The sequence below is a fragment of the Chiloscyllium punctatum genome, chromosome 25 (assembly GCF_047496795.1).
Source record: "Chiloscyllium punctatum isolate Juve2018m chromosome 25, sChiPun1.3, whole genome shotgun sequence".
NCBI classification, from domain to species: domain Eukaryota; kingdom Metazoa; phylum Chordata; class Chondrichthyes; order Orectolobiformes; family Hemiscylliidae; genus Chiloscyllium; species Chiloscyllium punctatum.
This window is the reverse complement of record NC_092763.1, coordinates 72,137,298-72,151,712: the sequence shown is the minus strand read 5'-3', so window position 1 is coordinate 72,151,712 and position 14,415 is coordinate 72,137,298. Positions and strand designations below refer to the sequence as shown.

At 42.8% G+C, this 14,415-nt stretch overlaps 1 protein-coding gene across 7 annotated transcripts in view; it reads left to right on the top strand.

Moving 5' to 3' along the window:
• The window catches only part of cd99l2 (CD99 molecule-like 2), a 201,803-nt gene that overhangs the window by 113,972 nt on the left and 73,416 nt on the right, over window positions 1-14,415 (top strand). For 5 of the 7 annotated variants that reach the window (XM_072595549.1, XM_072595551.1, XM_072595548.1 and 2 more), the window contains exon 4: window positions 7,865-7,975. In XM_072595549.1, the coding sequence (XP_072451650.1) occupies window positions 7,865-7,975 (111 nt within the window). The remainder of the gene's footprint in view (window positions 1-7,864; window positions 7,976-14,415) is intronic. The other 2 variants (XM_072595547.1, XM_072595553.1) reach the window with 1 other exon arrangement.

Here is a 14,415-nt window from a genome sequence, read left to right as displayed (position 1 = left end):
TCCTGACTCCATTGTGGGAAATGTGCAGAGTTTGATTGTTTAAAACAGAACCGAACGCCTGTAAACTCTGTCTGCAAAGGGTTGCAAACTAAGACCAATAAGGGTCATCCGTTGAGCTCTTCTGTATTCAATTTGCAGAAAGATTCAAAATAATTTCTCTGGCGTTAAGCAGCTGCTTTTTACAGATGTATCCATGCTGCATTGTTTTTTACCTATCAATTAGTGAATGAAATGAATAATATTAATATGTGCTAGGAGCTTTTTCACTCAGAATTTACAGCTCAGGAGCTGGCTAATGAGTGTACACTGATGTGTTTGCTTCACTTAAACCTCTATGCACCTCACTTCATCTACCCCTATCAGCATTGCCTTCGAATCTTTACTGCATTGTATACTTGTCACTACATTTAAGGGAAAGATAGATATGTGCAGGAGACATGTCACATGTGTTCAGCTTTATATCCTGGGAGCCTCTCTTGAAGGATTTCAGCTGCACAACATTATGCTGAAGACCTTGAATTACTCCACCACATTTCAATTACTTACTTTTTTCAAATTTGCCCTGCTATTCTTTCCACTTCAACCTCAATGCATATTTCTACAGTCATTTATAAATCTGTATTAATGTTTTGAGATATCCGTCATTCATTTCTCTAAAACATTCTTTTTAAAAAACGACAAAACCAGTCAATTCGTGCTGATTTTGGCAGACTGCAAATTGACCGTAGGATCTGCGTGGGTAGGTACAGCATTTATACCTTGTGACATGCAGCAGAAACATCAAGTAATACACAGCCACACACCTTTTAACAACAAGGAGCAGTGTGTTGTATGTCACATAGTAGAGTGCTTGTATCTTTCCCAAACCACCTCAAACAATATGGCGACCTCGAATCACTTTAAAGTTATTTTTTATTATGGTGTATGCACACCCTTTCACCTTTCTCCTCACGGCCCACAGCCCCAATATTATTTCTTTTCCCTTGTGCTATGCATTCCCAGATTTGGTTTATTTGTTCACGGGGTCCAAGCGTTGCTGGCTGGGCCACCATTTATTGCCCATCCCTAATTGCCCTTGAGAACATGGTGGTGAACTGCCTTCTTGAACCACTGCAGTCCATTTGCTGCAGGTAGACCCAGGAGAAAGTGAGGACTGCAGATGCTGGAGATCAGAGTCGAGAGCGTGATGCTGGAAAAGCGCAGTAGACCAGGCAGCGTCCGAGGAGCAGGAAAGTCGATGGTTTGGGCATAAGCCCTTCATCAGGAAGGGCTTATGCCTGAAATGTCGATTCTCCTGCTCCTCAGATACTGACTGACCTGCTGAGTTCTTCCAGCGCTACACATTTCGACACTGTAGGTAGCTCCCCAGTGCCTTTAGGGGCGGAAGATCCAGGAATTTGGCCAGTGACATTGAAGGAATGACAATATATTTCCTAGTCAGGATGGTCAACGGCGTGGATGGAAACTTGCGAGCAGTAATATTCCCATGTATCTACTAACCTTGTCCTTCTAGATGAAATTAGTTGTGGATTTGGAAGGAGGTGCCAAAGGAGCCTAAGTGATGATCGGAGTGTGTCTTTTAAACACTACTCCTACTGAGCATCGGTGGTGGAGGGAGTGGATGTTTGTGGATGTAGTGCCAGTCACGCAGGCTGCTTTGGCTTGGGTGGTATCAAGCTTCTTGAGTTTGAAGCAAGGGAGGAGTATTCCATCACTCTCCTGACTTGTGCCCTGTAGATGGTACACAGGCTTTGAGAAGTCAGGAGGTGAGTTACTCTCTAGCTGCTGACCAGTTTTTGTAATCACTGAATTTCCCATTGAGTTTCTGATTAATGGTAAACCCCCAGGGTGCTGACAGAGGAGGGTCCCGCGATGGTTATGCCATTGAATGTCAGAGGGCAATGATTAGATTACCTCTTGTAGCAGACGCTGATCATTACGGCAGAGGATGGATGTAATCTTTATAAATAGAGGTTCTACGATGCAGCGGGTGCTGCATGTTCAACTCCATTCCAGGAGTCCTGATGGTCCAGGAAGGTGCATTTATAACGTGGTCAAAGGTTTGAGTATCAGTTTGTAAATCTTTCCAGCACACACCAGTGGCAGACAGGAAGGGTAGGAAAGATTTCTGCTTGGCTATGTGATGAGATTTTGTCATTTATTTCAAGAGGGTTGGAATGTAAAAGCAGTGAGGTGCTACTAAGAATTTATAAAGCTCTGGTCAAGCCCCATTTAGAATGTTGTGTCCAGTTTTGGGCCCCACACCTCAGGAAGGACATACTGGCGCTGGAGCTTATCCAGCAGAGATTCACATGGATGATCCCTGGAATGGTAGGCCTAACTACGATGAATGGCTGAAGATCCTGGGATTGTATTTGTTAGAGTTTAGAAGTTTGAGGGGAGATCTAATAGAAACTTACAAGATGATGCATGGCTTAGAAAGGGTGGATGCTGGGCAATTGTTTCCATCAGGTGAGGATACTAGGACTCGTGGGCACAACCTTAGAATTACAGGGGGTCAATTTAGAACGGAAATGAGGAAACATTTCTTCAGCCGGAGAGTGGTGGGCCTGTGGAATTCATTGCCACGGAGCACAGTGGAGGCCGGGACATTAAATGTCTTCAAGGCAGACATTGATAAATTTTTAATCTCGCAAGGAATTAAGGGATATGGGGAGAGTGTGGGTAAGTGGTGTTGAAATGCCCATCAGCCATGATTAAATGGCAGAGTGGACTTGATGGGCCAAATGGCTTTACTTCCACTCCTATTTCTTATGGTCTGATGGAGATGACAAGAATTGTGGAGCCTCTGCCAACACTATCTGTAGCTCCATACTGCTATGTGCATAAAGAAGTGTCCGTTATCACACTTAACTCAAACTCCTTCCTGGGGCTGGTCAGCTCAGTTGTTGATGTAGCTGGGTGGCTGATGTGAGTCAAGTTAGTGCCAGTGATTATAGGGTTTGGTTCATGTTTCCTGCTGGAGTGGAGTAAGGATCTGCTTTCTTGCTCTATCCATGATACTGCCCTACCCACTGTGAGTCAGACCTGCTTTTGGGCTGAGAATTGAAGGAGATTAATGATATCAGTAATAGTATTATGTCTTGTAATGTGCCAGTGCTGTTTTATGAACAAGACTAATGTGCCAGAGTATATCTGTTTGTGGTGTAAGTTTATGGAATTCTGGTATTTTCCCCAGTCCTATGGTGTTCACATTCTGTAACTGAAGTTTAATATATCTATTTGTGTATTTAATCATTGTTTCTTCACTATTTTGAATGTAAGGTGCAAAACAAAATGATCAAAAATGTGTATCAGATTGGATGCAGTGAGGATCAAGGGTTGTTACAATAAATATTTAGTTGGTGTAAAATGTGAGTGCACTTGTTCCAGGGAGGAGTTCTATTGTAGAGCGAAGTCCTGGGGTTTTGAAGTCCAGATGTGCTGAAATATCATGATCTGTTAGGGTTTGGGATTGGTTGGAGGGAGAGTTCCTTGAGCTGTTATGACAGAGTAGCTGTGATTGGACTGAGATTAACACAATGTCCAGTATGAGTTTCTGACATTTCTGTGGCTGGCTGGTTGCAGGAGGCAGTGATTAAAGTGCCTGAACCTGGAGTACTCAGCAGAAGGAGGCTGATGGACCCGAGCTGGTAGAATGCATGCTCTCTCGTGACCCTGGGACATTGGGGAATGGGACCGCGAGGTGTTCCAAAGATTGGAACAGTCAGGGCCCGTGATGTTTAAACAGACCAATCTCCATGTGTGTGGAACAATTTTGGAGATTTATAGGGGCTTTATAGTTTAGCACAAGCATCGGTTTCTGTCCTTCCCCTCCAGACTCTTTCTTTGTCAATCTCTCCATGAAAGAAGAATCCAGCTCTGGATATTTTCTGATCAACCCGATTCAAAGATGTGATTACACTTCTCCAGTGCAAGTCAGACTTAAACCCGGGTCCCCTTGTTCAAAGATTTGGAAACACCACTGTGTCACAAGAACTCCTCTGAATCCAGTTCTCTCTTTGCCAGAGTTAGTAACTGAATTTAACTTCTACCAGAAGTAATGATGAGATTTAAACGCAAGGTACCAGAGCTTTAACATCAGCCTCTGGAGCACCAGCCCATGACATTATCAGCGTGAGACAATATGGGATCTCAATCCACCCCTTAATGTTTCTTTTACACGGAAGTGTTATCAAACTCAACTAGACAGTACATTCCCACCACCACATCACCCACTGTACTTTTCATCTATTATCCATCATCAATTAATCAAATTACACACAATGCCCCCCAGAAAAGGCAATGTTTCCAGCTCTTCTTTTCATACCAATGTTTTCCAGTTGTTTAATTTACGTGCAAATCCAGTTAAGGGTAATGGGGAGGGAGAGGGAGGGAGCCAAATCAAAATGGAGTTGGAAGGGGTGAACCCAGCTGTGTTTGTATTTGCTCCCAGGATGTTGGCATCACTGGTCAGTCCAACATGAATTTCCCTTCTCTAGTTCTCCCAGTGAATGGAATCCAGAACTTAAAGCCAGATTCCAGTGGGCATCACGCGCTTTCCATCAGCTCTGGAGTTTTACTGGTTTATCCATTAGGAGGGGGCCTCTGGCACAATGGTAGTGTCCCCACCTCTGGATATGGGGACCCAATTCAAGCCTCACCTGCTCTGCAGGTGTGTAATAACATCTCTGAACAGGTTGATGAGAAAATATACTGGTTGGTCCTTAGAGTGGACCTGCGTTTCCAACACTTTCACATGACATTTGGCAGCAATATTGATGGATCTGGTGATTATAGGAGGGACCAATAACTGGGAGCAGGGTTTCAGGAAGTTGAAAGGGGAACTATTAGGGTTTACCATGACAGGGTTGGACAGTAGGATCTGTACTATGCATGAGCAGTGGAGTGAGTGTTTCTAGGTGTATCTGTGTTGGGTGGAGAGTGAGTTACAGCAATAATGTGGAAAGTGGAGTCCAAGCAACTAAGATGACTAAGAAGAAAGTTGTGGGGCCCAGAAACATAGGAACGCTATGTGTGTATTAAAATTGTAAGAGCTGAGATTTCCAGAGGTATGGTGAGCAAAGGAGGGGTTAATAGGATCTGGAGGAAAGGATTATTCCTGATGCTGTGATGGAACGATCCAAGAATCTGGAGCAATGATAGGGATCTGGAAGCATCACATATCTTCTGGGGATGAAGGGACACCAAAGGGATCATTAAGAACACAAAATATTGCTCGAGAATATTTTTACCTGTCCGTTTTCCCAACTCAATGCTTGTTTGGAACACAATATAATTCATTCAATCGAAACTGACCAGTGTGACCAGAATGTGCTGTTGAGAAGTGTGACAATAGTTGGCATTATTTCAAACTGCAGCACCAAAAATAATGAATCTAAAAAAGTATAATTTCAAAGTGAATGGATTCTTTGGAGATTTGGATTCAGTGGGATCTCATTGTAAAGTTTAAAAAGCTAGCAACGATTGACACACTGCTGGGGCTGGCAGATTTGACAGCAGTGTATACACGAGAACTTCACAATTAACCAATAACCTCATGTGGTGCTAAGTGGATTAGGTAATGAAAGACTTTTGCGTCTCTCAAAGCATCATTCTGCAGTGACCTCTGTCGGCGGAATCGACATTGCTGAAGAAAACTGACTTTACCTTCTCCTTTATCCATCAATCTTAATTCAGCTCAAGAGCTAATCAGGTGGAGGAAAGGGAACTGTTGTGTCTTGGCTGCTAGCTTTTTTCCTCATTAATTTATTCATGTCAACCACAAACTCTAAACCAGATACAGTTGCCTACTGTCTGCATTTCACTGCTACTTAGAATCTTCTGTGTTAATTACCAATTCTGATGTGAACTGTGTAATGTGAAATTTTATCTATTTATCCTGTTCATTCTTTTGTTTTAAATTACTTTTACCTGCTAACTCTGTGATCAAGGAAACAAAGAACTTGCATTATTTTAGCACCTTTTACAACATTAATAAATCTCAAAAGTGATTCATAGAAAATGTAGATCTTTATTTTCTTTAAGTGCAATCAGTGTTGTAATGCAAGGAAGAAGATGAGTTGCATATAAGATGTGAATTAATACACACACTCCCCTGCTTCTCGTCATTTTTTGCAATGGTGGCCTTATTGTAAAAAAATACAATCATCATAGTCTCACTAGACAATTTGGTTGCTTTCACATTGGAGGGAGAGAGACAACTGGTGATGGTTTAACTTAAGGGTCACCACACTTCAGGCAGAGAAAGAGAGAGAGAGAGGGGTCTTCACCATAACCTCAGCTAGTCTGGGAATTGAACCCATACTGTCGGTATCACTCTGAATCGCAAACCTGCCATTCAGCCAACTGAGCTGACTGACCCACATCTTGTTGTACTTGTAATCCAGACCCTCTAGGTTATTGTTCAGGGGACACGGATTCGAATCCCTCTCTGGCAGAGGGACAAATTTGAATTCAATAAAAATCTGTAATAAAAGATTAACCTACTGGTGACTGTGTAACCACCAGTGATTTGTCATTAAAACACATCTGAGCAATTAGGGATGAACATTAAATACTGGCCCAGTCAGCGACATTCTCATCCAATGGATGAGTTTTTAAAACATGGTCAGTGAGTGAGACCTTGACTGAACAGCATATTTGATAGTACTGCACTTCATCAACTGAATCTTGTCCTATTCCATGATGGAAGCTTTGGTAACAAGAGAACATTTAATCAGGTAGGAAAATGCTGAATGGGACGGAATTTACCTCCTCACAAAACTCCACCCTAATTAAGACCTTTTCTAAGCAAGCTATTCAGAGATATTACTACACACGTCTGGACTTAAACTCAGGACTCCTGGCTAAGAGGTAGGAACAGTACACGGTACAAGAACCCTCACCCCTGACCTGATTAAATCTCTGCTGCCAATTGAAGCCCTTAAATGGGCAACTAATGACTACTTAAGGGCCTCATCTTGTTGCTGCCATTATTGGGAGTGACCATACCTCTGAGCCAGGAAGTCTGGGTTCAGGTCCCACCTGCTCTGAACAGACTGGTTAAAAAATATCTTGCTGCTGCTGTTAACCCAGCAGTGGGCAGACGAGTCACTACACAGGGAAGACGCCAAACAAAATTTCAAACATTTTTGCCCACAGATGCCTGTGGTTTCCTAATTTAATCACTGCCTGATTGAAGTACCCAGCATCAGGAAATGTATGCCTACAGAAAGCCACAGTGCTGGTCTTGCTGCTGAAACTATCCCCCCAGCCCCATGACCAATGCCAACACCCCTGCCCATTACTCACCTCTGGCGTGGGATCATCAAGAATTGCCTCCCTATGACTCCATTGAGATAAAGCACCAACTTTATTTTGCACAGTGTTAAGTGTAAAGGGACCATCACATCAGGTTTGCAGCTCAGGTGAACCAACTGCCCCCACATCAGTCCAATTCCACCTTCAAATCCCAGTTTAAATGTATAAGCAAGTACAGGGGTTTGTTTTAACACGAACCTCCAGCAGATTGACTAACGTTCAATAAAAATTAATAAAATGAGCTACATAAAGATGTCTGTGGCTAACCTCTGGAATTATTCATCCATTGGTGTTAGGAAAACTCAAGAAAATACCATTCTCCAGAAAGCTGACATAAAAGCTGATGGACTTCTGTTTTCCAGTTCACGATTTCCACTGGGATCTCATTCATCTTTACTCAGGAACCTTACCACCTTATTTTTCCATGAAAAGCTCTGTTTATTTTGAAACTGCATGTTGCTTCAGAAGCTCTTTGTTCCTTGTGGGTGTCACTGAGCAATGACTCTCATGTTTTACAAATACCTTTGTCTTGTTCCTGTAGGTGATTTTAACATATGGGATTTGCTTCAAACGACTCCTCCTCCTCGTAAAACCCCAAAGTCACCCAAAGCCACCAAAAAAACACCAAAGAAGGGAAACTCAGGTAAGTCAGGTAAGGACTGTGATGTTAGTTGCATTTTTTTATTCATCATACAGGGGCATTTGTACAATCAGTTCCTGTTCTATACATCGGGTCGTCCCTTTAAGACCTCCAGTATAAGTGTGAGACAGTGCATTTTAGAGCATAGGGGGTTGTAGGGAAAGGCAGGAATGGTTGATATTAAAAAGGAGGATGTACTGAAAAATTTGAAAAATGTGAGGATAGATAAGTCCCCTGGGCCAGATAGGATATACCCAAGGTTACTACAGGAAGCGAGTGGAGAGATTGGTGTGTCTTTGGCAATCATCTTTGCGTCCTCACTGTCTACTGGAGTAGTGCCAGATGATTGGAGGGTAGTAAATATTATTCCCTTATTCAAGAAAGGGAATAGGGATAATCCTGGGAATTACAAACCGGTCAGTCTTACATTGGTGATGGGCAAATTATTGGAGAGGATTCCAAGAGACAGGATTTATGATTATTTAGAAAACCATAGCTTCATTAGAGATAGTCAGCATGGCTTTGTGAGGGGACAGGTCATGCCTCACAAACCTTATTGAATTCTTTGTGGATGTGACAAAATGCATTGATGAAGGTCGTGCAATGGATGTGGTATACATGGATTTTAGCAAGGCGTTCCCCATGGTAGGCTCATTCAGAAAGTAAGGAGGCATGGGATACAGGGAAATCTGGCTGTCTGGATACACAATTGACTGGCCCATAGAAGACAGAGGGTGGTACTAAATGGAAAGTATTCACCCTGAAACTTGGTGTCCCAGTAGTGTTCCACAGGGATCTGTTCCGGCACCTCTGTCCTTTCTGATTTTTATGAATGACTTGAATGAGGAAGTAGAAGGGTGGGTTAGTAAATTTGCCAATGACACGAAGGTTGGAGGAGTGTTGGATAGTGTGGAGGGCTGTTGTAGGTTGCAACGGGACATTGATAGGATGCAGAGCTGGACTGAGAATTGGCAGATGGAGTTCAACCTGGAAAAGTGTGAGGCGATTCATTTTAGAATGTCGAATTTGAATGCAGAATACAGGGTTAAAGGCAAGATTCTTGGAAGTGTGGAGGAACGGAGGGATCTTGGGATCCGTGTCCACAGATCCCTCAAAATCACCACCCAAGTTGATAGGGTTGTCAAGAAGGCAAATGGTGTGTTGATTTTCATTAACAGGGGGATTGAGTTTAAGAGCCGCGAGGTTATGCTGCAGCTCTATATAGCCCCGGTTAGACCACACTTGGAATGTTGTGTTCAGTTCTGGTTGCCTCATTATAAGAAGGATATGAAAGTTTTAGAGAGAGGGCACAGAGGAAATTTACCAGGATGCTGTCTGGACTGGAGGGCATGTATTATAAAGTAAGATTGAGGGAGCTCAGGCTTTTCTCATTGGAACTAAGAAGGATGAGAGATGACTTGATAGAGGTGTACAAAGTGATGAGAGGCATAGATAGAGTAGATAGCCAGAGACTTTTTCCTTGGGATGAAATGTATATCACGAGGGGGCATAATTTTAAGGTGATTGGAGGAAGGTATAGGATAGATGTCAGAGGTAGGTTCTTTACACAGAGAGTGGTGGGTGTGTGGAATGCACTGTCAGCGATAGTAGTAAAGTCAGTTATACTGGGGACATTTAAGTGACTCTTGGATAGGAACATGGAAATAGTGCAATGAAGGGTATGTAGGTTAGCATGATCTTAGAGTAGGATAAAAGGCCGACACAACATCCGAGAGCTGCAGGGCCTGTACTGTGTTGTACTGTTCTATGTATTACCCTGGAAAGTAATGAAGATCCAAGGGATCTTGCTGTGCATATCCATAGATCCCTGAAAATGGCAGGGCAGGTAGATAAGGTAGTTAAGAAGGTGTACGAGAACATTGCCATTATTAGCTGCAGTACAGAATACAAGAACAAGGACGTTATGCTGGAACTGTGTGTAATGTTAGTAAGGCAGCAGTGGAGTTCTGTATGTAGTTCTGGACAATGAGGTAGAGGGAGGATGTAATTTCAGACCTTTAGCATCATCTCTTATGTGATATGAACTCTTTTCAAGACATGACTTTATTTCCCCAAATTCCCTAGATTCCATGTCTCTCTCCTTAGTAAATACTGACGGGAATGTTCATTCAATATCTCACCCATCTCCTGTGGTTCCACAGAGAGTTAGAAACTCTTGTAACACTAAATCAGTATTTACATATTCACGTGAGTTGGTACAGTCTCCAGGGCTATGGATCAAGAACTGGAACATGGGATTAGTGGAATCAGACCTTTGGGAACTGGCATGGACATGGATGGACAGAATGGCTTCTTTTTGTGCTGTATACATGTATGAGTCTGTTGACCATCATTGAATTGGTATGCCATGTTTTCCCAATATCCTATTTTGTCTTTGCTTCACATTAACATTGGGAAGTCCAATCTTGGATCCCTGCCTGAAACATTGATTCTTATATTGATTGCATTTTCCTTCCCAGCCCTATCTCAGGCTGAGCCAGATTGTTTTACAGTCTCTGCTTCTGAATTTGAACTTGACCATGAGATCATAAGAGATAGGAACGGGAGTAGGCCATTTGACCCCTCAAACCTGCTCTGCCATTCAATTGGCTCATGGCTCATCCAAAATTTCTCTCATCCATTTCATGTTTTCTGCCTAACCCTTGATTCCTCGACTGATCAAGGATCTATTTATCTCAGCTTTAAGTATACCCAATATCTGTGCTCCCACAGTTCTCTGTGCTAAGGCATTCCAAAGTCACTTAACCTCCGGAGAGAACCTCCTCATCTCAATCTTAAGTTGGGTCCCCTTTATTCTGAGACTATGCCCTCTGGTCCTCGACTCTCCCACGAGGGGAAACATTTTCAACAGAGTGTCCTGGCCCAACTATCTTCAGCTGCTTCATCAATGACCTTCCCTCCATCATAAGGTCAGAAGTGGAGATGTTCGCCAATGATCACACAATGCTCAACCCTATTCACGACTCTTTAGATACTGAAGCAGTCCATGCAGCAAGATCTGGACAATATCCAGACTTGGGCTGACAGATGGCAAGTGACGTTCGTGCCACACAAACGGCAGGCTATGACCATCACCAATAACAGACAATCTAACCACCACCCCTCGACTTTCAGTGGTGTTACCATCACTGAATCACTCACTGTTAACTTTCTGGGGGTTATCATTGACCAGGAACTCAACTGGACTCACCACATAAACACAGTGGCTACAAGAGCAGGTCAGAATATTGCAGCAAGTATTACACTTCCTGAATCCCAAAGCCTGCCTACGGAACACTTCAACCCCAGGGCATCAATGTGGACTTCAACAGCTTCCTCATTTCCCTTTCCCCCACCTCATCCTAGTTTCAAACTTCCAGCTCAGTAACTGTTTCCTTGACTTGTCTGGACTTGTCCGACCTGCCTATCTTCTTTTTCACCTATCCACTCCACCCTCTCCTCCTTGACCTATCACCTTCATCTCCTCCCCCACTCACCCATTGTACTCTATGCTACTCTCTCCCCACCCCCACCCTCCTCTAGCTTATCTCTCAACGCTTCAGGCTCACTGCCTTTATTCCTGATGAAGGGCTTTTGCCCGAAACGTCGATTTCGCTGCTCGTTGGATGCTGCCTGAACTGCTGTGCTCTTCCAGCACCACTAATCCAGTATTTGGTTTTCAGCATCTGCAGTCATTGTTTTTACCTTACTATCTACAAGGCACAAGTCAGGGGTATGATGGAATACTCCCCACTTGCCTGGATGGGTGCAGCTCCAACAACACTCAAGAAGCCTGGCACCATCCAGGACAAAGCAACCCACTTGATTGGAACTACATCCACAAGCATCCACTCCCACCACCGCTGACGCTCAGGAACAGCAGTGTGTACTATCTAAATGATGCATTGCAGAAATTCGCCAAAGATCCTGAGGCTGCACTTTCCAAACACACAACCACTTCCATCTAAAGGGACAAAGGCAGCAGATACTTGGGAACACCACCATCTGCAAGTTCCCCTCCAAGCCATTCACCATCATGACTTGGAGATATGTCCCTGTTCCTTCACTGTTGCTGGGTCAGATTCCTGGAATTCACTCTCCAATGGCATTGTGGGTCAACCCACAGCAGGTGGGCTGCAGGGGTTCAAGCAGGCAGCTCACCACCACCTTGTCAAGGGCAACTGGGGACAGGCAATAAATGCTGGTCCAGCCAGTGACGCCCACATCCCACAAAATGAATAAATTAGAAAAAAAATCTTCCCAGCATTCCTTTAAGAATCCTACGTGTTCCAATTCTTCAATATCTTGTTCTTCTAGACTGCAATGAGTACCGGCTTGACCTGTTTAGCCTTTGCTCATAAGACAGTCCCTCCATATCAGTGATCATCCAAGTGAACCTTCTCTGAACTGTCTCCAATGAAGTGATATCTGTCCTGAAATAAGTGGACCAAAGCTGCTCACGGTACTCCAGGTTCAATCTCACCAGCACCTGGTTGCAGCAAGACTCCCCTACTCAAACCCCCTCAAAATAAGCCAAAAGAGAAAATGCTGGAAAATCTCAGCAGGTCTGGCAGCATCTGTAAGGAGAGAAAAGAGCTAACGTTTCGCGTCTAACTGACCCTTTGTCAAAGCTTTGTCAACTTTGACAAAGGGTCAGTTAGACTCGAAACGTCAGCTCTTTTCTCTCCTTACAGATGCTGCCAGAGCTGCTGAGATTTTCCAGCATTTTCTCTTTTGGTATCAGATACCAGCATCCGCAGTAATTTGTTTTTACCCTCAAAATAAGCATTCCATTAGCCTTCCTGATTAATTACTGCATCCATGTGCTAGCTTTCTGTGTTTCATGCACAAGTACCCCAAGTCCCTTTGTGTTGCAGCTTTCTGCAGCTTTTCTCCATGTAAACAAAATTCTGTCAATTTGTTCTCTCTTCCAAAATGAAGAACTTCACATTTTCCCACAGCTTAGCTTCCATACATTTCCACCTACCTCTGCCTATCTCCATTAATACCACATGGCAGTGTTAGATCTATTGAAATCAAGCCTAGCATCTTCCAGGAATTGTCCCCACTCCTCACTAAAAGTAGCTTTTGATAATGGAAACATAGCCATATTTATTCGTTATGGAAAGGTTTCATTCATATTTCCATTGACCATACAGATTATGCATTTGCTAATGTCTAAGCACCCAAAGCACTGACTTATTGTGCAATGTATTCATCTTTGATAGCATTGAGGAACTAAAATACATCATTTTGAGTGTGGTTCTGCCATTAAGTGGGATCATGACTGATCTATGACATATCTTCATCCTTCCACAACACATATTGATGAACAAAACCTATCAATCACAGTATTAAGTTTAACGATTAACCGTACTATCAAGTTCATTTGAGGAAGAAGATGTCAAATTACAGCCAATGTTTTGTGTATAGAACTTTTTCCTAATTACACATTGAAAGGCTTGGCTCAAACGTTTAGGCAATTCCCTCTAATCCTCGACTGCCCCATCTGTAGAAATAGCTTTTCTTCCACCCTCTCAGATCTATCAGGTCTTGTTAAAATATTTAAAACTTTGATGAAATGCCCTCCTTAACCTTCTGATATGTCAAGGATTTGTATATGCTGAGCTAGCAATTAAACCCTTGATATCCATTTTTCTTCTGAAACCTCGAAGATATAGTCTGTTCAAACCATTTTGTCCTTCCTGAGGTGTGAACACAGTACTTCCATGTGTATTCTAGCTGGGTATTGTATAGCTATTATAACCTCTACCAAATTGCATACTGACCTGTTATTCCATTATTACTCACTTAATGATTATCCTTTCAATAACATTCTGATCAATGTATATTGACTCCTACGTTTCTTTTGAATATTTAGCATGTACTCTGATCTGTCCTTTTTAGATTTGAGCATCCATGAGGGGCTCCAATACAACCGGCAATCTCATCGCCCGGCATATCCCCCACACAAGCATTACCATCAAGCCAGAGCATTCATGAGAGCACATCAGCATAACCTACCTTTACAAATCAATGCTAGCTCTCTCTCTGAAAATGTTCTGGATGCTCAGTTGCTCTAGCCTTAAGTATGGGCTTTAGGAATGTCTTAATAACAGATTTTGAGCTGAATAGTTAATAATAATAGTTTCCCTCTCTCACATTCCTTAAATAGTAAAGCAATACGTGCAATTGTCTGATCTAAAGAAATAACTTCTGGGTTGCGAAGACTTTGGGCGATTACCGTCTACAATGTTCCTACCCAATTCCTTTAAAACGGTGTGTCTGAAATCTTCTGATTTTGATTTTTGTAACTCTTTAATACCATTATTTTGCTTAATTCAATTTTGGTAAGTCCCTAATTTAGCATTAGTTTTCTGTGTCCTTCACGCTATCCTCTTCACCCGATGTATATTCAGTTTCCAGCCCAGATCACCTTGCAACCATGTTTC